Genomic DNA, 23641 nt, shown 5'->3' with positions numbered 1-23641 from the left:
ATTTTTCGTTTTGTTTTTTTAAAATCAAGCTTTCTTACCTTCTCTTCCACTGCTGATCTGGGCAGAATCTTCATCTTCCTGCTCAAGTATTTTTTTCTGCAAGGAGGATAAATTTTATCTTGTGCCACCAGGCGACCTTGCTACCAGAATTTTATGGTACAGAGAGGCCACAATAAAATGCCTCATCTTCCAGCTCAGTAAAGCAAAGCACAGGGGAATTCTCTAAGCAGAAGAACTTCAGCATTATTATTATCATTCATAAAAAGCAGTGTTCATAACAAGCCAGTGATTTAAGCGTTAGAAAACAATGACAGGGTGAAGACTTAACTCAGCAAATTACTTTAATTAAAAACAAAAACAAAACCAACACAGATTTAACTAAGGAGGAATGGAAGCACTTATTTAAGCCACAATGAAACAGAACTTGAATACATTCATTTTTCCTCAGAAAAAGGCAGACAGTTACACCTGTACTGAGATTCTTTGAATGAAATTAAAGGCATGATTGGAAGAAATGGGAAAACTCCTATATATTTTTATATATGCACACACACCAATCACATTGTTCTAGTGACTAAGACTACATCAGTGCTAGTACACTGAAGTGTCGGAAATCCAATCATCTGCTCTGTTATTATTAGACTAATCCCTGGATACTTTTGAAGGTAATACCAAAGCTGACCCAGCTGGGCAGCTAGCACTCCCCCAGACAAGTCTTGGAGAGGGTTTTAGAGGTGTCAGTACTACTCTCAACAGGCATTTTGGGTACACCCACCCTGTTATGAAAGCAAAGTTCAATGTCACAGACATGGCAGGATCTCCCAGTTGGGTGGAGATCCAGGGCAGGGGTTCATTTGTTCATGTCCAGCATGGCAGGTTGGCTCCCCGTGGTAGGATGTGCACATTTTTCTCTGACCTCAGAGACAAAAGACTCAGCTTTGTATTGACTGCAAGCCAGGCAAAGCTTGCTTTGTTGGTGGTCAACCACCTCACATTGCTTCTCTTACACCTCTGCTGCTACCACAGCAACATGCTCGTTCTGAGTTTCAGACACTCTTTCAGACTTCTCTCTTTCCTCATCGAAGCCAGTTGAAGTCTGTGGGACATCCTTCTGGCTGGAACACCTCAGGACTGTTTGCTGCTGAAGTTCCAGAGGGTCACCAGATGTTCCTTCACATGGCTGTTGGTGACTGTCACTGTTCTTAGCTGAAGAAAAGATGTCTCTGTTATCTGTCTTACGTTGTACAGTGCTCATCTTTATCACTGACTTGACTTCACAGGGCTGCAGGCTCAGCTCCTCTGGTTCTCTTGTGGTATGGCCCACTGCTCTAGTTCCTTCCATATCTGTGAAAGCAAGAATTATTTGTGCTTTACAATAATTGTAACTCCCTACCTTCATATTCCTTACTCTTCTATGCCTTTACCATGTGACATTAATGAAAAAGCAGTTATTGTTGGGGAAATAGTTTTAACTAGCCACAAATTTTAGTTTGAACAAAAAAAAGTGGTTAAAAATTAATAATCTTAAGCTCTTTCCACAAACAAATATGCATGAACTAAAACCAGCTGGTTTGATACATTAACAGCTCCTAGAACATCCTCCAATGTTTCTTCAAATATTTTGATAAATGCTTAATAACAAAGTATAGAGAACACAGCTACATATTGTTAAGACTGACAATCCTTTTAATACTAGGTAACTATAAAATACATCAAATCTTTATCTATCAGGCAGTAATATAAGATAGAACTTTTTATTTCCAATGTTTGAATTATATTTAAGGTGGAGCTTGTAACCTGCAATGCTGTTTCAAAATTGCTATTGAAAAAATGCAGAAAAAGTAAAATAGATACTATACATTTTTCATGCAGAAACAAAAACTCTTTACAGCTTAATAAACCAAGTGGTTATCAACCACAGGGGCAGCATCACTTGTCATGTTACAGCAGATGGCTTCTGAGTTGACAGGATGTGCTACTATCACTTCAGAGTGAGATTGGCAGCCTGCCTCACTTGGGATGCTAAAAACATTTGTAAAATTCTTGCTGTTCTCTCCATTCTCCCCCAAAAAGAGAAAAAAAAAAAGCAAACAGCCCAGACCCAATCCTTTTACACTCATTCCAAAATTCTGAACTAGTCTTAGTCCACATATGTCATGTGTAAGTGGACAACATCAGATTTATTTAGTCCATTCATCAGCATATATTATAGGTCCTTACCACAAATGATCCCAGAATACGTGCATCAACCACCCCTTATTTGTATTTGAAGACCCTTCCTGAACTGAGGCATTTGTCCCCATGGTTTCTCAGACCCTCTGTTCAGATTCATTCTCTTCTTCCTTTCTGTAATTCACAAATTGGATATCTATTTGCTGGAGTAATTTCCCCATATATTCATTTATTTTCTACAGTTTCATGCTTACACTCACTTTTCCTGTTAGGAAGTGCTGCTTTTTTTTTTTCAACTTGTACACAGAGGGCTTTCAATTTTGGGAGTGTACCTCTTGGAAATCCACTAGAAAGTTGTCAGTGAATTTTCAGTAGCCACACATTTCTGTCGTAACAGTTTCCCTTCCCCTTTCAGTCCCCCTGTACCAGGCACTAGTGAGGCCACACCTTGAGTACTGTGTTCAGTTCTGGTCCCTCACTACAAGAAGGACACTGAGGGGCTGAAGCATTTCCAAATAAGAGCAAAGGAGCTGGGGAAGGGTCTGGAGAAAAAAGACAAGGAGCAGATGAGGGAGCTGGGGGTGTTTATCTGCAGAAAAGAAGGCTGAGGGGAAATCTTCTTGGTCTCTACAACTACCTCTAAGAAGTTTGGGAGCAAGGTGGGGCTTGCTCTCTTCTCCCAAGTAACAAGTGATAGGGCAAGAAGAAATGGCCCCAAGTTGTGCCAGAGGAGATTTAGATTGGATATTAGGAGAAATATTTCTACACCAAATGGCTTCTCAGGCCCTGGAAGAGGCTGCCCATAGCAGTGGTGGAGTCACCATCCCCAAAGGGATTTAAAAGATATGTAGCTGAGGTGCTGTGGGACATGGTTTAGTGGTGGACTTGACTGCATTAGGTTAATGGTTGGACTGGATGATTTAAGGGTATTTACAAACTAAGCAATTCTATGATTCTGGTCATGATCCCCTACAGCAAAGCTTCATGTTATTTCTTGATATGTGTTGCTGACCTCTTTATCTTCAAAAAGGCCTTTTTCAATGGTGAAAATGGGCCTTTTCAACAAGTTTGTATTAACGGAGGAGGCTGAAAGCTTTCTGGATTTGAGCAGTTTCAAGGATGAAATACTGCCTTGAGACACAGTAATCTAACATATTCTGACTTTTTAAAATTAAATACAAACTATTCAATATCAATACAGCACAAGATTAACTGGAAAAAGTATCAGTTATCAGACAGAGCTCAGCTAATAATTATATATGGGAAATAATTCTCAGAGGTGGGGATGTGTGGCAGTACCAGATGCTACCACTGAAATGGATGATATTCAGTTTTTCCCTCAGTGGTTTGGAATTAAAACCAAAATTTATTCTAATGTAATTTTATAAGTCATGGGAAAAACAGTAAACTGGTAGAAAGGAAGGAGAAGTTGATCTGAGCAACCTAGGAGCAAGGGTGGCAAACATCTTCAGGAATACAACAGTGATTTCTGGGCACTAGTGGCCAAGGAGTCCAGGATAAGGATCAGTCAGGTATAATATCTGAAAAGACTGGAAATTCAAGCTAGAAAATGTCAGCTGCTACAGGATACAAATTTTCGATGGTGTAAGTGGTGAACCACCAGAATAAAGGGCAAAAAGAAACAATATGTTCCTCCATCTCCAGGTGCTGTTCTATTAATCAAGTATTAGTCAATCAAAAGTTATTTAATTAAAGACAGAGATAATTATGGGAAGCTGAGGAGATTTTTTTGTTACACCAAGGTCAGACAAGGTAATATCTTAATCCCTTGTCCCCTGCAGTACTGGGTATCTATGCCTACAGCTTTCTTCTTCACTGACATCCTCAGCTACTTGTTCTGGGACAACAATCAGGGCCCATAACCCCATTGGACTTTGAACTGTGTAAGCACCTAAAGAGAAAAACTCTACCATGCAAGACTTACTGTGGTGATTAATAATAAAGGCTCCAAACACTTAATTACATTAGAAAGGTGGGATTTCTTTTGGGGGGAACCGCTATAAAGCACAAACTAAACAAAAAGACTGCAGCTTTGATTTCTTCCCTCTCTCTCCCTCTCCAAAACCAACAGCACTTTAAATAAGGAGAAATCAAACATGAGACATTTCCAAGTCACACGTATTAGATTCACTTAAGATATTGTTATCCTTGTTTAGATTTGAACATATTGGGGAATCTTTTTGTCTTGCAACTATTCCTAAAAGACTTTAAGTGGCTGGATTGCCTTTTTCTGGCAAAAAAAAAAAGAAAAAAAAAAAAAAGAATAATAATAAAAAAAGAATATATCTTTCCATGAATTATTTACATGATGGCTCCAATCAACGCTCTACCTGTCAGCCTCCCCAGTCAAAATGAAAGTTCACTGTGTAAAGGTGCCAAGGGAGAATGGCAGCCTCCCACTGTGAGTTTATAGACAGAACTAAGTCAGCACGCATTATGTGTCAGAGCCAACATCAGACAGAATCAGATCCTTTGATCTCAGACCTCCACAGGAAGCTTAGATCTCAGACAAATTAGATAAAAAATGAATTTATAGCAGATATGTATCCTAAGGCACACAGCTGAACGCTGTGTTTTGGAGGAGTACAGCAAATATCAAAACACATAAACTGCAGAATTTCCTCTCTCTCCTCTCTCTCTCTCTCTCCCCCCCTCTGCTTTTGTGATAGATGCTAATTAAAAGGAGATAAAACTCCAGCTCGCCTCTTCCTGCCTCTTATGTAATCCACAGATGAAGAAGAAATTCCCAGAACAGAGTAAGTGGGTAGTTCAGTGGGGTTATCTGAATGCCCTTAGATCTGCACTGTTGGCAGGTGAGGCAAAAAAACCCCAACTACGCTAAGAACATTTCACACTTGCAGAGCGGGAAGCCAGTGCTTTATGCTGCCAGTCGCACACCCCCAAGGCTGTCTGCTTTTCTGTGACCTCAGAAGAAGTTGTGTTTGATCAGCAGATGATGAAAAGACAAGTCTTGAGGAGGTGTGTGGAAGAGGGGTGTTTGTGGCAGGGACCCTGGGGAGTACTGGGGGACACAGATGGGGATGGGTAGGAGTGGATCTACTGTGCGGTGCTGGCTTAGACCTACTGCTCAGAAAGCATGGCATGAAGGTCTAGGGAGTGGTGGAGGTAATGGAGACCATGCAGATGAGCTCTGAGTGTTTTTTTTCTCCCTCTGGTATAGTTTGCTGCAGTCCTCCACATCCTGCAAACTTGTCCAGAGAGTTTTGAGCACTGCACAGTTCTTGCTGCATCACTTGGAGACTTGGGCATGGAGAAGCCCTGTTGGTCCACACGCCCTGTTGGTCCACACGTCATGGGGACACTGTGAGAATGCTGGTCCCTGCCCTACTCCAAAAACATGAGGTGAAATCACAGATTCGTTGAGGATAAGGGGGATTATGCTGCTTCCTTCTGTGGAACTAGGATTACAAGCAATGTGTATAAAAGAAGAAAAAATGTTAAATAGAAAAGTACCAGGAACGAGAAGGAGGAGGTAATAAAGTGATAGACCTTCTGAGAAGAACTGTACCATTGATCCTATACAAACTCATAGTTTGCAAAAGGACCTAAAACAACTATTTTGATGTTTGACTGTTTATAAATTCGAATTATTGTCAAGCTGTAGTTTCACCTCCTGCTACAGGAATGCCACTTTTATGTTCTCCTTGATTGCAGCAAGGCTGGATGTGAGCTGCATGAGGCTTTTCTTGTTTATGGGGTCCCTTGATCCTGGCCCGTGGTACCTCAGGCTGGTCAGTCCTTGTTTCTGTAATGAAACATAGAGTCACATCATTCTCAAATCTTCCTTAGCTCATCAGCAATTATTAACTGAAGCAACAATACATTGCAGGTGAATTAACAGATAATCTAAAGATAATCTAAAAGTATTCTTTCTTCCCAAAAGCAGAGAGAGCTCTTTTATGTTCATACCAGCTTGTGTTTGATCCTTGGTGGCTGAACGGATCGTTGAAGTCATAGCAAATATTTCCTTTGTCTCTCAATTTTTTGTCTTCACTATAAAAAACTGATTTTTTCCATGTTTTGCATAGTTAAAACTTTTTCCAGGACACCAGCATCTGCTATAGCAGCAAAACTACCTAACCTTGAAACTACAAACTATACTGCCAATTTCTGAACTTCTCAGAGCTTTCTCTGAGTGCTACTTTCTGAATCCTGTTGTGGCTGTCCTGGAAATTGGTTATAAAAAATAAGGAGCCTGCAAGCATACATTTTAGTGGGCACTTCCAACTTACTTTTGTTCTTCTTGAACCAGCAAAATCCAATAGTGAGGATGAATGCAGATGCGGCTGAACCCAGTATGACAACAAGGATCATGCTGGCCTTCACTCGTGTGGGGACAGGGAATATGGTAAATGGCTGAGACACCACAGTAAACTTAACCCCTGTGAATTTAAAAGCAGTCAGAGTTTACTACAAAAGTAAGAACATGAGTTTCAGTTAAAACACCAGGTTCTAGCCTTTCCACAGTTAAAAATGCATGCAAGAACAGCCCATAAGTCTGTGTATTTCCACATCAAACACTAGCCAACAATATTTATTTAGGACTGAGTACCAGGACAAACCAAATATGCAACTATACCTCTCCAGTGTAAGTTTCAAGCCCTCAGTGCTTCCTGAAGCAGAGGCAGCCCTTTGTATTTAACAGTCCTTAATATTTCTTCCATGAATTTGTCCACCTGACTACCCAACCGAAAATATGCATTCACAAAGTGTCTATTTCTGAGGCCATACAGATGAGGCCTAGACAGAAAATATGCACATTCTGCCTAGCAAGACAGAGAAACTGCAATGAGAAAGTTTCTAAGCCATATACAGATTTTATAGGCTATACCTGATTCATATCAATGTAAGTTATGTAGAACCTAGAAACATTCACTACCATTAAGTCTAAGGCTGTCACGCAGAAAACTCCCAGTGAACTTGCTAATATTTTCCACCAAGTCGATAATGAGCATTATAAACAAACAAAAAAATCAGGGTCCTTGTTGATAGCATGGTAAATATTTAGTCCTGTGATGCATACAAGTTTTGTGCAATGCTCTTCTCCCAAAGATCCTGCAGTTTTCTGTAAATGAAGTCAGGATCAAGCCAGCTGTTACCCATAGCTTCTGTGGTAAAGAGGTCATTTGGTCTCAGAATCTGAGATTCAAGGACTGGAACATGTTTAATATTGTCATCTTAAAAATCAGAACTGTAGGTTTTGATTTTGGTTTTGGTTCCCTGGACCACTTCCAAAACACATTTTGAATGGAAATGTTGCCAGGAAGGACAGGAGTTTGATAAAACTGGCCTGGTACTCTCTATAGACCAATGTGAAGGATGTGGATTAGTGCATCAACTCATTATCTATCTGCCTGAACAATTATTAGTCCTAACTCCACAGTTATAATAATGACAATGAACAGATATTTCTTTTGCTTGAGTTCCATTTTTAATAAAAATCTAAAAGCATTTTTTCATTAATTTGTTAAAAAAAATCAGAAACTCAGTGAGAGGGAGACTTGGAGACTAGGGTAAGTAGCTGTAAGTACTTTTATCTGAAACTAATTAGATTTGTGTCAATATTGTCCACTTGAACAAAGCAGAGCTTCATCAGAACTATGTGGGAAGCATGTTTCAATTGGGAAAAATTTGCCTGCAGGTACGAACACATATAAACTTCAGTTGAGGGCAGAGAAGTAATCTCACAGGTAGCAAGGACTCTACACAGACAGGTGCTTTCAGGTGCTTTGCACTACTCTTAATAGTTTGCAAGTAGAATGCTGCTGGCTTAAATGGAAAGTGGATGGATCAAGTCCATTGGGATCCATATCAGTTAAGTGAATACCACTGTGAAACAAGGAGCAAGACTATGCAGCAGTTCTATACATAGTCTACTCTTCCCCAGGAACTAACACCTAAAGCACTTGGGAATATTGTATTTGTCCTGGTTTGAGGCAGGATGAAGCTGATTTTCCTTTTACTGATTTTTTCTTTTTTTTTTTTTTTCCCTTTAGAGAACTCTCTTTTAACTAGCAGCAAGTTTTTCAGCTAGTGGACTGATAATGCTGGACTGTTGATGTTACAGCTGAGACATCAAGGGCACTTTGCTCTGCTTTGGATACTAAAAGAGCAGAGAAGTCTTATGTACAACCCTCTCACAGGGAGGAGCGGACTCGACCGACAGCAACATTGGCCAGACATATTCCATCCCATGTATAATTCAGGGATCACAGAAGTCAAGCCCCTTTCTTCCTTCCTTCTTCTTCCCTTCTCTTACATCTATGGCTGGCATCCAAGGAGGACTCCATCTCTCCATCACTGCTGATCCCCAGGCTCGTGCATTCCTGACCCTCATCACCCTTGCCTCAGCTCTGGCCTGCTCTGCCCCTCTCTCCAGCAGCTCCAGGATGTTTCAGATCTGCTCACAGATCTCAGCACATTTGTGTATAATTGTATGTATTCCTTTTATTGTTACTATTTAATTAAAGCTGTCTAGTTTAGTTTTCAATCAGGAAGGTCTCTCTCCTAATTATCTCTCTCCTTTCCCTACCTGGGTGGGAGGGGGAAGGGATCAAGAGCATTGTTGTCGCTGGTTTAATTGTCAATCCCGAGTCAAACCATGACAGCATTCAACATCAGCTGCATCTTCTCAGTTGCCTCCAAACTTCAAACTATGCCAGGGTACACGCACAGAAACCTGATGATGAAAATGTATCCCAGACATCTACTATTGGATTGTTTAATTTTTGTTTGTTTATCTCAATCAATATTGAAATAACTTCAGCAAGAGTCTGTTGGTATAAAAGCCTTTATTCTGTCTCCACTGTGGTTCCCAATTACAAACAAGTAAAGGGCACTGCTTCTTTGGTGTGTGCTTTTGCAATGCATACTGAAAGTGTACAATACTCTGATTTACAGAGGTCATGCCTACACAAAATCATCACCTGTTCTAATCACTAGCTGTAAACATTGCTTTGCAACACCCTGACAGGCTAAATTTTTCATAAAAGGGATCTGCATTTTAGCTTTGTTCAGAGGAAAGAGGATTCTGTGACTCCCCTGAAGTGGCTTTCAAAATGCATTTTGTTAAGTTGTAAAGAGTCAGATCCTGTGACGTGCTGACTTTCCATCTGCTCTCATTGAAGTGAAGGCACTGGGAGCTGTGAATGTTCAGCAGCACACGCCCTCCACATAGACCTAAGTCCCCACTTCAAAGGCTCATCTCAAAGTCCTCCCTGCACCCCAGTTCTCCCTTTGCAAAGCCATGGGCAGCATTTGATGATTCACCACTTGTGACTAGGAGAAGCAATGATTTCACCTCTGGATCATCATTTAATCCCAGGATAGGAAGAAATTTCTTGGGTTATAAAGCCTGTCTCATGCTATTGTGTAGTGTGTTATACAACATCATCCATAAGTATAATGACCTCCACCCAAAAGCAGTTTGATCTGCTCTCAGTATTCCTATCTTTTAATAGAGGCTGTTCAGAAACATACAGTTTGAATGTAACCACCTTCTAATTTTTTTGCTCAGATTTTTTCATTAGCCACTTCCCCTTGGCTACTTCACCTGCCCGATGTATTTGTCCACTCTGTTTTTTAGGCTGAAACAAGCCATGCTATCTTGGAATTATCTTGGAATATCTCCTGGAAATGTTTTTATCTGTCCTTCCTAGGCTTCTTTCCACCTGATGGGTTTCAAGCTATATATATATTTATATATATATGTATGGAGATATCTAGATCTAAATCTAAATATATCTTTATTTATATCTGTGTATGTATATGTGTATATATATGCATATGTGTGTATATATATATAAAACGTAATACCAGAATAGAGACTTTACACATGGTCTTGCAGCACCTACATCTTACTATGTCTTTGGACCACATGCCAGGGAGTATGATCTTGTTTCTCCACTGGCTTGCCTCAGCAGTCATTCTGAGACAAGAAACCAGTGTTTTGATGCCTACATACCTTCAAAGCCAGATTTGTAGGTAAATTCAGGCCCGCAAAGAGCTGGACAAGTGCTTCTCTTGTACAGATGCCCTGAGGCTTTTGTAAGCCAGAGTTTATGTGGTGCCTTACCCCCAAGGTGCCAATGTAGCCCTCAGCTGGTATTTCTAATGAGGCATAAGCATAGCTGCCACTTCACCATTACTGGGTTGCTCAGAGGTCTTGTGTAAACTGCACAATCCTGAAGGTCCCAAGGTCACCTCTGTAAACTGTCAGGGATAACCCTAGTACAGCCCAGTCTGGATGGGACACACTCAGTCTGTATAACCTGTTGCATCCATACAGATAGAATCGTAGAATCACACTACCAATAGAATAGTTTGGGTTGGAAGGGACCTTAAAGATCATCTATGTCCATAAAGATGTCCAGGTGCAGACAAACAGTCAGTGAAAGGCACAACAAAAATAATGGGTAGCATAGATGGAAAATTACTGAAGACAAACAGGAAAAAAACAGGGAATGAGAAGATCAATATATAGGAAAAAGTTTTCTCTGGCACCTCAGTGACCTCAAGCACCTGCTTCCTACAATGAATTCATAGCTGGGAAATCCAGGAAGAAAGAGGTAACTTTCTCTGGTTTTCTCTATTAACTCATCTTAAATTTGGGGATCTTGCATGAATAGCACAGAAACCAACCCAGCTCTCTTGCTGCCCTGGTAACGCCAATTTTGACATGTAACAGAAGTCAGGTTATTTAGAGGTTTGGCACTGTGCCACCCATTTAAACAAAGCTTAATTTCATTTTTACAAATCCAGACCACCTGTAGGGTTTTGAGTTCAGCTACCAAATTAAAAAGAAAAATAAAAATAAATCCAAACATGCAGATTATGGCCCTTACCTGGAGGTGATGTGACAGTGAACACAAGTTTCCAGTTTGTGCCTGAACTGGAGACAGCCAGGCTGGAAAAGCTTGCACATCCATCTATGACCTGCACTTGGGTGAGCCCTGCAGGGTAATAAAATATTGCATTTCAATTAACAGCATCCAAATAAGTACCACTTAAGCCCCTCAGAGAGTCCTTGTGACTTTGAGGTTTCAAAAAGCTTAAATTCAGTGTCTTTCCTAATAATAATCTATTTGTCTGATCCCCAAAATTTCACATAGGGTCAGATATTCAGACTTACTTGGGCACTAGATTCCTGATGGACAGGAGAATCTTAGCTTCTTGATCTTGGTTCCTTGAGCTCAGTGTGAAATGGAATTTGCTCTGCATCTTTATACAGTGGGGGTGTAATATGGATACAAATGTTGAGGGCATCAAGCAGATGGAATGGGAGCTATATTGATGCACTACAAAGTTTCAGATGCTCATCTTTTTTTATTTGAGTCTTGTGTGATTAACTATGTCACCAAGCAGTATTAGTGACTATTTTCTGATGGTGTCAAGGAGGCTGCCAGTGCTGCTAAGTAGAAAGAGCTGACTGAACCTTTTTCTAATTTGTAGGTGTTTCACTTCAGCATTTGGGCATACTACCTGCTGTCCTACTATTAAATAGTTTTGAACTTTTCTCCAGCCATCTCAGACACTTTGAAAGGAATTTGGTAAAATGTCTGTGGTGACTTTCCCGTGATTGTACTGGAGGCACCTTCAGCTAGAAGCCTGGCATGGAAAAGCTACATTGGGAGCACTAAAAGGAAACCTGGGAGAGCCTGTTTCTTCACCACTTTACTGCTTCTTCTAAGCTATCAGGGAATACATTCTGACCCAACACTTACACTTGCCATGGATTTCATTTTTGTCTGCTCTTTATAGAACTTAGAATTTACTTTGCAACAAGATCTCTGTTTTATTGTGTGCATCTTTGAGCACCAGCCAAACCCTGGCCTTTGGGCTTCATTCAGGCTCTTGAAGTGAGAAGGGTGAAATCCTAGAGACTGACAAATTTTAAAATGTTGGTTCAGGTGGGGGCAAGAAGTCAGAGTTCCTTAGTACGCTGGACTTGTGCCACTGATGACAAATACTGACTTTTGCCTGCTCAAAGACAACATGTAATAACTATTTGCTTTATGAAGCAGGTGGTTTGACATTTTATTGCTGCAAAGCAGCACAGGTGAAGGTACATAAAGTCTGAATGTGAGGACGACATTTATATTTTGCTATCCCCGTGTCCAGGATATTGAACAAAGTGATGAAGCAGCAAACATCCTTGTAACATCTTGCAACCACACACGCAAGGAGTGTTCAGCAGGTGGAGACGAAACTTTTGATGATAGGATAGACTGCAGGACAATTTAGCTCTGATTTTATCCCATTTTTTGGTGCCAACTCCTTTATGGTACAAACAGTGCCAGGATCTGTTCCTTGGCACTGAATAAGTGGTATGCTCTGGCCCAGCCTCTTTAACTCTTACAGCCTCCAAACAGGGATGCTGCAATGCAAACTGCCTACTGAGGTTACTTCCTTGCTGTGTTGACTTCTGAGCCATGGTCAGAAATTGCCTGAGACAAACTCTTGGGCAAAAGCATGCCACATTTTAATGATCTAGCAACACGAATTATAAAGATTCCCTTCTCCATGATCTGGTATTATTTAATGTATTAATATCCCAGTTAGGTTTCGACTACATAGATAGTTTTCTATTTTTGTACAGCATCTAGCACACTAAGTCTTCAAATTCATTTCAAGTCTCTAGGACCAGCTGTGATAAACAGGCAGTAATTTATACTGTGAATAGACTTGGTGGAGATGTGGGAATCTGGATTTCTCTAATTGCTCCAGCCTGATCCTGGCTCATCTATTTATCTGCTGTGCATATGATCCTCCTTATGACAGTATCTGCCTGGACTACCAAGATTTCTCTTGGCTCTGATGCTCACTGTAACACTGCTTTTATAGAGAGTCTTGTCAGCTGTGTTCAAATACTTTGTAATTGACATTTCTAGTCTATGATGAAGCCTGGAGTACTGTACTGTACTTCTCAACAGAGACTATTTCAGCTTTCAGGCACATATGCTTCAAAGCTCAGAAAATTACAGATATATATGGGAGTCTTCACAAAGATCTCTCAGGCAAGCTGGTATTTAACATAGAATCAAGCTCATTTGGAGCTAAACTACTTTCCATGAGGCAGTTTGGCTGCTGTCAGATGAAGCAGCCTCAGTGTGCTAGACAGGACCCATTTGGATTAAATGCTGCTTTCATATGCATCAAAAGACGAGTGCAATAAGGACGTTTGTCAAAGGGAAAACTGCAGCAAACTATTACATGCAGAACATCTGTACTACGCAGTTCTTTCTTTGCTGGAGTTTATTGACTATTAATTTGATGTATGTATCCTTTAAAGAATGTGAAGTGCATGTCTCTTTGGTGTCTTTTCTCTCCCCCCTCTTTTTCTTCTGCTCCCTTTCGCTTTTTTCTCTCCCCCCCCTTTCTTTCTTCTTCTCTTTTGTTTTGTCTTATTTTCTTTCTTTTCCTTCCTTGACTGCTTCCTTTCTTTCTCCCCTCCTCCCTTTCTTCCTTCCTTTCTCCCACTGTTAGCCAGTATCTAATCCAATAGTCTGTGGTCATCTAAACTCATGTTCCTAAACCTATGTGGTGTACCTCCCTGAAAAGGCATGAAAAACAGCAGAAAAATGAAAAGATTTTTCTAACCTATAGACCTGGAACTAGAATGAGGTAGGAAGAATTTCTAATTAATAGAAACGCAAACTTAAAGGGTGAGACACTCTGATCTGCAGTATGAGCTCCACTTACGTTCTCCAAAAGTGAAATTTTCAAGTCAAGGCCAACACTCCAATGGCTTTACTGCAAACAAAATACTTTATCTGTAGTAGGAAACCTCACTTTACAATGTGTGGACTGTTTGCTTACATTTAAATATTTTAGCAATCAAAATTAGGACGCTTTATAATCAATACAGTTTTCACTTTCCAGTTTACAAGCATATGATCATTCACAGGTTTTTGGTTCACTGCTTTACTTAGACCAAGGCTCTCTATCTAAGCATGTTCATAGCCTCAATAACCTCAAGGAAAATACTCATATGCTTAGAATTAATCATGAGTTCAGGTCTTTCAATAAATGAAGACCATAAAGGAAACATTTAGATCCCTTGTGAAAAATATTTTCATGTTAAAGTATGCTAATTACAAACAATAGAAAGTTGTTTCTGTCTGTACTTGGTCAGATCCTTTGCTGGGATTAACAGGTTATCATTGACTCTAAGGAAACTGCCCCAATTAACATTTTTTTTTTTCTTTCTAATTTTTTCTTTTTTTAAATCTAAGATATGTCTTTTCAAGATAAACTACTGGATACACTCCCTTTAAGCCTCCAGAGCACAAGATTACTTTATATAAGCTTTTTCTCTAGCATATGATTGGGCAGTTTGCCCAACTCTTACTGTAACCTGGTTTTTCAGTCCAAAGAGTAATTTTCAAATCTGGTATTTCTTAGGGAGAACTTCTAAATTTATCAGCATTACTCTGCATAGCTGCTTTGCCACAATTCTTGATTGTAAGAACACATATCCAAACCTTTTAGTACTGCCTCGGAGGAGCCCTTTAGGTGAGCTGATACAACCCAGGGTTCTGAGGGAGGTCCCAGTTCATCAACTCTTTGACCCTGGAGGAAGAACAAAAGAGCAAAACAGAAGTAAACTGAAAGCTTGTTCCTTGAGCAGTAAAACCAGTCTCATGACTAATGGATATACAGAGATTGTTTTATTGTAAAGAAACTTTGCATCCAGAAATAATGTCCATAAAGCTGTCCAAGTTTGGGTTTGACAACATGCCTCAGGGTTACTACTATACCTGGAGCTAATTATTCTGTGGCTATCTTCTTGCCCGACCAGCAAATTGGGAATGATTTTATAATATAGAATACTTGGAAAACAGGAAAGAGGACATGAAAATAAAAATAAAATAGAATCATAGCACAAAGTTATGGTATGCAAATTTCATCTGGCTTTAAGACTGAATCTAGTCCAACAACCCACCAGCATTTAAGGACTCACTGGACTTCTTCCAAGACTTGTGCTAGTACCTCTGCCAGTGCTAAATCACATCACAAAGAAGTCCAACCTTGTTTTAAACATGGTGGTCTCCACCCAGCACTGCTCTGCATGGTGTGGACTTGCTTGAGCAGACCAGGGTACCTTATCATACCTGATATTGCCAACTTTTGTGATGGTAAATCCTACCTTCCTGTCCAGGAAAATTATTTTTGGCTGTACAGGAAGCTGCTTCTCAATTTCTCCATCTGAGGGTTGCACCTGAACAGAGATGCTATCAGGTCTCACATACAAACGAGTTTCTGGATGTTGTCTGCTTCCATTTCTTTCATATGCAAAGGAAAGTTAAAAATCAATAAATAAACAAGAAATAAACAATAAAAGTAAAAAAAAACCACAAAAAAAAAAAACAACAAACAAAATTAATGCCATGAAAACACTTGATGCTAGTCCCAGAGGTAATTCATATCTTACCTAGGAATGACATGCTACTTTCTGTTCCTGGGATCTTCTACCTCAGTAATGCAGGTGGTAATACTTAGCATCTGTTATGGATCGGAAGGAGCACTATACCAAATGACTACTAATTTACCTTGTCATGGCACTTTGATTCCTTGTGTGAGAGCAGTATGTCTGGAAATATGAAACAGACATCATGTCCAAGCAGACAGCAGCACCAAAGTAATAAAAAATCCTTTTCGTTTTAAGCCCCAGTTTACAGATGAAAAGTGAGAAATGAACAAAAGAAACTATTTCCCTGGTATCACACTAGAAGAATGTGGCAGAGACAGGGGTATTGTGGATTCATAAATCAAATACCTTAGTCCCAAAGTCTTGATCGCCGTGTACTGAAAACAGTGGAAGTTGCAAATGTTTCCTGTCCAGTAGAAAGATTTTCTATTAACACTTTTAACTCTGCTAAAAATAAAGTTTCTGTTCCTCTACAGAAGCAAAGCACTTACAGGGCTTCACTGCATTTCTTTATCATGTCATGTGTTCTTGTCTTTCATTATCTGTGAAGTCTGCATGCTGAAATACTGGCACCCCATTGAAAGATATTGGTTTTTCCTAGACTGAAATTTAAATTAGAGAATCCCAGGAGAGGGCTTCCTCATTTGAATAAAGAATCAGAACTTTATTCTGAGCCAGTATCATTTCATTCCCTCTCCCAGTGCTTTGTGTCATTTAGTATCTCATATATATATATATAATTTATACATATATAAACCTCTCTAATCTGCAATTGCAGTGAAGTGGCTGGGGGTTTGATATGGTCTGGAAATTAAAGTAGAAAAGCTATTCTTTCATTTCTAGTGTTTGCTTAAAGGTGTTTATAAACATAAGATATATGGAGCATGAGTTTCCTTTGCTTTAACAGTTTTTTTGTTTGTGTTTTGTGTTTGGTTGTTTGTTTTTTTCATTTTGGTTTTTTTTAGGGGTTTTTTTGGTTGATTTTTTTTTCAGTTTATTACTATACATTGCAAAGTAGAAACTGTTTTTACTGGGCTGAACCACAGACACTGGAAAGCCCAAGTAAAGGTTTAAGGACACTTGCAGACCAAGAGCTGCCTTGATGATTTTGAAAAAAAAAACAAACCACAAAAAACCAAACCAACCAACCAAACAACACCAAAAAAACCCCACAAACCCCCACAAAAAACAACACCAGAAGTTTCAGTTCTTATCTTGGCCCTTTTTCATCAGTGGAGAAGTCTGAAAGGCAGTGATATATTTGAAATTCATGTCAAAGGCCCCAATGGCTTCACGAGTGCTCTTATCCACCTCCCCCCCATAAACGTGTGTTCAGCACTGTGACTGAAACCCACTGCAGGAAGAGCACACCAAGCCACCACTGTTCTCCCAGCAGAGATCTCAGGCTCCAGCTGAGTCCAGACAAGTTTAGGTGAATTTTGGTATGGCTTCTGTAAGCCGAATTTTTTTTTTTTTTTCCCTCCAGCTTCTTTAAAATTGTCAGTAAGAAAAATCTTGGCAGAAATGCCCTGCCTCCACAAGCCCTACGTGATAAAACTGTGCTCATCTCACTTAAAAGAAGGCTGCTGCAAAATGTGGTGGTCGGAAGGAGACGTCCCTGCTCCCTAGGGTGAGTAACACAGAGAAAAAAAAATAAAGTGAAATACACATGCTTGCTTAAGATTAATGTCTGCAGGTGATTTGAATCCAGCTTACACAGCACCGAGCATTGTGTGTGTATCCCACACGGTCCAGCCTGGCTCTTGAGGAGCCCCTGCCTTAGGGTGGAACCCAGCACACAGCCACTTGCATTCCTGCGAGTTAGTGTCAGCGCGGAGGAGGAGGGGAGAGGAGCAGCCTCCTGCTCCCCTGGTGTTTCGTGCTGGAAGGAAAGCAGCTGTGCAGCTGAGGGGTGGGGATGGACAAGCGTGCCTGTAGCCTAGCAAGGACAGGAGCGAGGAGATCTGCCTTCCTCCTGATGGGCATGAAGAGCACGTTGTTTGTCACTACCCTGAAGCTTCCTGCTGGGAAGGAGCAGGCTGGTTTGCAGTTCCCTGCTGGCAGTCCTCAATGGGGAGCAGCTCCGTTGCTCAGTGCCTTGCAGCTATTCTAAATGTGGGCACAGCGGGCAAGCAGGCACTGCTCATGATACCTTAGTCTTCAGGGACATCAGGGATCCCAGACCTTTCACCATCAGTGCCAACAGATATTTGCTGAACGTGCTGAGGCTCTGCGGGAGAGCAAGTGTCTGCTCTTTAGCAGCAAACAAGTTAGAGGTCGTGGAAAGTAGAGGGTCTATTGCAGGTCTTAGGGTGTGACTGAGAAACTTGGTGGAGAGATTTGGAGCAGAAAGAGGGAAGTGTCCCTCAAAATAAACAGAGCTTGATATTTTAATTACAATAATAACTACAAAAAAATACAACAACAACAAAACACCACCACCAATAATAATAATCGTAATAATAAATATAATAAAACCAATACAAATAATAAAAATAATAATGATAATAACAATAATAGCTATTATTATCAATTTACTTCAAGGGAAAAGAGATCAGCCTGAGAGCCTGGGTCAAGGGTCCATTAAAGTTGATGGATACATCTATACTAGAAAACTAAATAATCCCAAAGAAAAAGCCTTGGTCCTAATACTTGATCATTTCTACTGTTGAAGTGTCAGTCCATCACATACTGCTCCAATGGAACAGGACAATTTCCAAATGGTCTGGGAGCTAATAGAATCAGAGAATATTCTCACTTGGCAATTTGAATAAGACCACCCTGAAATAGTGGGCGAGAGATTTAATTTTATGGACACAGGCTGATCCGTATCAGCTGGCCTTTGTGCCAGTCCATGGCATATTTAATTTCCTAATAAACACAATTACATTAATTGAACAATTGTCTGGGTTTGTCTGCCATGCTAGTGTTACAGCATCAGTATATATTTGGAAGGGGAAGGAGACTGGGAAGAATTTAAGGAACGAGTAATATGTCAAAAAGCATCATGGTCAAGCCAAAATTTTTTGTTGTTGTTCTTGAAACTGGTGATTACTGGTGAAGAAGACAGGCTACAAGAATGGTGTGGTAGTGAAGACAGGAGATAGTCACACTGAGGACTTTATAAGGCAAAGTACATGCAGATTCACTGGAAGGGCTGCGAAGATTTTAGCATCTTTGTGTGAGGAGTGCATTGTCAGGTCACGTGGTGATGAGGTTAACCAGACACCAGGTACTTGTGCCCTGTCAGCTACACTCTTCAGAGCTTTGTCTCCCCCTGCAGATCTTATCATTAAGTAATAGAGACAAGGAAAAAGAGACACAAGCATCCAGAAGATGGTGAAGACTCTGAAGTCATTCCTACTTTAAGCAAAAAAGCTATCCAAAGGATGACTTTTAGTTCCACAGATGCCCATCTTTACCCATGGTACACAGAGAAATCAAAGCTCGAGGAAATGCACTCAAGGGGAAAGCAGGCTGCAGCTTTCCTTGACAACAGAGAAACAATAAATATGTTATACTGATCATATCTCCTTGTGAGGCCTAGACAAATGGACTGAAAAGGACTCATGGTGTCAAACATCGCTGATGTCTCACTTCTTTCATGTAGGTTGAGACAGTAAGACCAAAAACGTAGGCACCTAAGTACATTGTACATTGCAACTAGCATCAGCTTTCAATGAAGCTGTGTGCCCACTGCCCTGGAGGCCAGATGCTGTGATGGCAGAAAGCTACCAAAACAAGATCTAATTGCAAACTAGGGTAAGAAGCAAGTAACCAAATTACCTCCTGTGGCAAGGCTGGATCTGAAAGGTATGGTTCTTTATTTAATTATTTCAATTTCTAATTCTTTCATAAAGCAAAGATATTCTAGTTAGAAGCTGGATGTTTTGTGGCTGTTGAAAGCATCAGAGAAGTTGGTTGGACTGAAAAAAACTCTGAAAAGGAGGTCAAATACATACTTTCTTGGAATATGAAACAATTAAAATAGTCATTTTGACTAAGTTCTGACATTAGCTTTTTGGGGCACTCTGTTTGCTAGAGACTCTCTCAGCTCCAAATAGTTCCCAGTCTAGCTTTCAGGATTTTTTTTTTGGCCCATTTTACAAATGAGTAAATATAGTCATACAGCATGAATACAGATGTTCAGGAACACACAGTTATGCCTCCCACACGAAGCTGGTCACCCCTCCCCTGTTCAGATAACCTTTCAACCCCAGTGGCACCAAGAGCTGAAGCAAGCAGCTGCTTGGTGGATGCAGCTGGTGGAGTCCCTAATCCTGTGGTTTAGAGTGGTAAGACACCTTTAAAAGATTAAAACAGGGAGGTAGGAAGGACTTAATGGATCCACTCAGGTGTGAGGTGGGATCACCGGGAGCCTTTAGGAGAGGGACAGAGCAGATGGATCAGACAGGAGAGAAGCATCCCCCAAATTCATTAGTGACTTCTATTAATTGCTGTAGATGAGTGGAAATACCCCTAGTTACAAAGCTGTCTGCTAGTGGCAAGGAGCTAAGCCAGGCCTTCTTCATAACACACTGCCCAAGTTTACTGTGGGAGAAGGGCCTTTTATTAAATGTAAACAGCATCCCGCCAGAGGTCAGAGCCTTGTCGCTGCTGCGTATCCCAAGGTAATACCACTTTAAGCTCCACATAAACTCTTAAACAGTTTCTATCCTAAAACCAGACCGTAGGTGGTACAGTTTTTTACGATATGTTATAATAGTGCAATAAATCTGTTAGCTTAAAATCGAATCTCCGTGGCCTTTTAGAGAAATCATCATTAAATGCAAGGCCCTGTTAATGATGCCATCCCAGTGAAATTGTTTAATCTGCTAGGGGGGTGAAAGGTCACCAAATGAATTTTTTATAATACATCAACTTGACACGCAATAGGGAAAACTGTAATAGATAAAAGCAAAGGAAAAGGGCACTGTCTTCTTCTGATAGGTCAATAGCAGCCAAGAGAGTCACTCATCCACTTTTCCTTCACTACCGTGCTCCTTTTCCATTTAATATGGACACCCAATTAATACCTCAGCACCATAGACAACCTCATTTTAGGTGAATTATAGCAATTTCTTCCCCCTTCTCCGAAATGAAAGTGATCACAATACATCATAGCATTGTGCGAATTAACGTTAATTGATTCGAGTTACCAAGCTTTGATGGGCCACTTCTATAATCTGGTCCTTATTGGGAGCTGGAAGGGATGGAGGGAAGATTAGATTGCATCCTCCGTTGCTTTGACGACGGCGGTCACCTGATGGCTTGTTAGACAGTTGTACGCTTCTATTGCCGGCCCCAGTGGGGTCGTCAGTAAACTGGAGTGATGTCCAAACATCATTACACGCTGCTCCGATATTAAAGCAAAGGGATTAGCACCTTATTGCAAGCAACCTGGATTTGTCATTGTGCTGTCGTTATCCAATTTCCAGATGATAATGTGACTGTGGCCTGCGGGCACAAGGTCCTACAGCCAAACCAAGGTGTGTGCAGATATATATATATATATATCTATACACACACGTATACATATATATGTGCATGCACCCTCACAAAGAATCAGCACCCAAAGCCATTTAACCCTTCTCTTGCCAGACTCTCGCCAACAAAGCATGTAGAAGAATTTTTCTCCCTTTCCCATCTTACATTCAGTGTTAGTCAAGAGCACAAAGCTTCACCCAAGCCAGCTGACCTGGCAGCTGACACAGCCGTCACTCACTCGAATGTCACACCAGACATGCTCTGCTGATAGAGGTGACAGTGCTAACATTCTAAATAAGGCAGACTAGGGAAAGGATCGGTCCCTGGGAGACATAGCTTGGCAGCTCCTCTCTGCTATGTGCATGTGTCATCTAAATCATCACTTTTACTGCAGATCCTGTTAATTGTTAAGGGGAAAAACAGATTTATACATGACATGAGCAAGGCAGCTTTTGTTTGACAGCACTAAGGTACCAGCGCTGGGACCAGGTCTCTTTCCAGGGCCTGAGAAAAATGATGGAGATGCTCCTGGCTCTCCTGCTTGTGTCTGAACATCCACAACTTCTGGGCAAGCACTGGGGAATTGGGAGAAGCTCCTCTTGAATTGATACCTTTCATTTTTAACTGAGATTTAGTAACACAAACCCCTCCGTTTCAAAGACCCACAAGGGTGTGTGGGATATATGGCAATATATCCCTCCTTCTTCACGTAGAGACCCACAACACGCCTCACTCCTTTTCCTGAGTCACTCCTACCGTCTTCATCTTCCTGCTCCTCTGCTCTCTCCTGCTCTTCTTTCACCTTTCCTACCTCTTGCTCTCTTACTGCAGAGAAACCAGCTGGTTTTTGGAAGCCCATTGCCAGAACAAGCTGCGGTTTCCACCACAGCTACAGTGGGGGTGGGACTCCTAACTGCCTGAATCTTGTAATAATGGGTATCAACTCTGAATGGGATTGGCAAATTTTTAGGTAAGTTTACCATGTGCAGTAGATAGTAACAGAAATCTAGTTTAAAAATAAGACTCAGAGGGGGAATTCAGCTTGGGGGTTTGGTAGTTGGTGATAGACACTTTAACCCCTACACTGTCAAAAGTCTTCTGGTCCCCTAGAGTAGTGGTGATAAACCATGTTTATCTGATTTTGCATTGTTGCAAGAAGGGTGTTTTAGAGATTTGAACACTTGTAAGGGAAATATGGCCTTGACAAAACAGTCATATACATAGGAACAAAAAAGACCAGTTTGAGTTTTTCCCCTCAAATACGGACACGCAGCCTTATGCACAGACATCATTGTAATTAGCAGTAACCTATACTGTAGCATTACCTTCAACCTGTACGAATGATTCATCTGCTCTTCAAGTGTACTCTGTGTTTATTTGGAGTAGTCCCTGAATGAAAATCATTCCTGTATAAGCTGCAATTTAATTTCTCTACTGACCACGTATGGGGGCATGCAGTATCAGTTTCCCCTCTCTGAATTCAATTTGGAGAAAAATTGCTAAAAAATGAGATGCGGGGCCTACCATCCACATAGTCAAAGTCCTTGTGTGGCATTGTCATCCCTGATATGCCTGTGCCTTCCTGACAACACCAACACACTGAGAGTTCAGTTTTGATGCCCATTCAGCTCCTGCATTCTCTGCTACAACTGCCACCGGAAGAAAAAAAAATCAAAATCAAAAGGCTTTGTGACAAAAAAAAAACACCCAACTTTACCTCTAGGACCCAGAATGACTTCATGCAAACCCTTTTCACACACAAATCTCCATTGCCACCATCTTCCATGCAGAAAGATGCCAGTACCTGAAGGGGCCTACAAGAATCTGGAGAGGGATTGTGGCAAGGGCACAATAAAACTGCCGTGTGACATAGTGAGTTAATAACAATTTCTCATTTAGTTGTCTGCATCAATACTGCTGTCTGAATGGGCAGCTCTTTGATGTCCTGCTTTACTTTTTTGCTTGCTGTGAGCCTAAAACACCATTATTTCCTTGTTATGGTTTGGGATACCGCATCATGGAGTTGGACACCCCTAGAGAGAGAGAGTCCTTAGCACCCTGAAAGACTGGGAGGGTCAGTATTCCCACCCACTTCCTGTCACAACCTATAAAAACAAGGAGAAGGAAAAGCCGCGCTTTTCTCCCTTCCTGCTCCTTTCTGTCTGACGGGTCTGCTGCTGGATTCCTTTGGCTTCCCACATGGCTTCCCACATGGCTTCCCACATTTGGCTCGTTCCAGAATCCAACTGCATCGGGTGCTGTGTGGAGCCCTGGGCCTCTCCCATGGAGCAGCCCTGTGTGTCCCATATCCCTGCCATCATCAAGATCGGTTTTGTGTCTTTGCATATATATACTTACTTGTTCTTCCCCCCCATTTCACCCTTTTTTCCTTGTGTTATAGTAAATTTGTTCCTAGTTTCAATTTCCAAAGTTTAACTCTGTCTTCCTTACTCCCCTTCTGTCTTCCCTTGGGAGAGTGGAGGAGGGGTAACAACAGTTCTGTCCTCTGTT

The 23641-nt window shown here is 40.9% G+C and overlaps 1 protein-coding gene across 1 annotated transcript in view; it reads right to left on the bottom strand.

Annotated features, from left to right (window-relative positions):
* Positions 1 to 379: 379 nt before the first annotated feature.
* Positions 380 to 23641, bottom strand: part of PKHD1 (PKHD1 ciliary IPT domain containing fibrocystin/polyductin) — a 250597-nt gene continuing 227335 nt past the window's right edge. Inside the window, exons 60-65 of the mRNA XM_051615066.1 lie at positions 15362 to 15488; positions 14697 to 14784; positions 11058 to 11165; positions 6447 to 6596; positions 5825 to 5959; positions 380 to 1344 (exon numbers count right to left, since the gene is read on the bottom strand). Of these exons, the coding sequence (XP_051471026.1) occupies positions 1004 to 1344; positions 5825 to 5959; positions 6447 to 6596; positions 11058 to 11165; positions 14697 to 14784; positions 15362 to 15488 (949 nt within the window). The 3' untranslated portion in view covers positions 380 to 1003. The remainder of the gene's footprint in view (positions 1345 to 5824; positions 5960 to 6446; positions 6597 to 11057; positions 11166 to 14696; positions 14785 to 15361; positions 15489 to 23641) is intronic.

Source organism: Apus apus, chromosome 3 (genome assembly GCF_020740795.1).
Source record: "Apus apus isolate bApuApu2 chromosome 3, bApuApu2.pri.cur, whole genome shotgun sequence".
Classification (NCBI taxonomy): Eukaryota; Metazoa; Chordata; class Aves; order Apodiformes; family Apodidae; genus Apus; species Apus apus.
The sequence above is the reverse complement of the archived record's forward strand: the minus strand, read 5'-3'. Positions and strand labels throughout refer to the sequence as shown.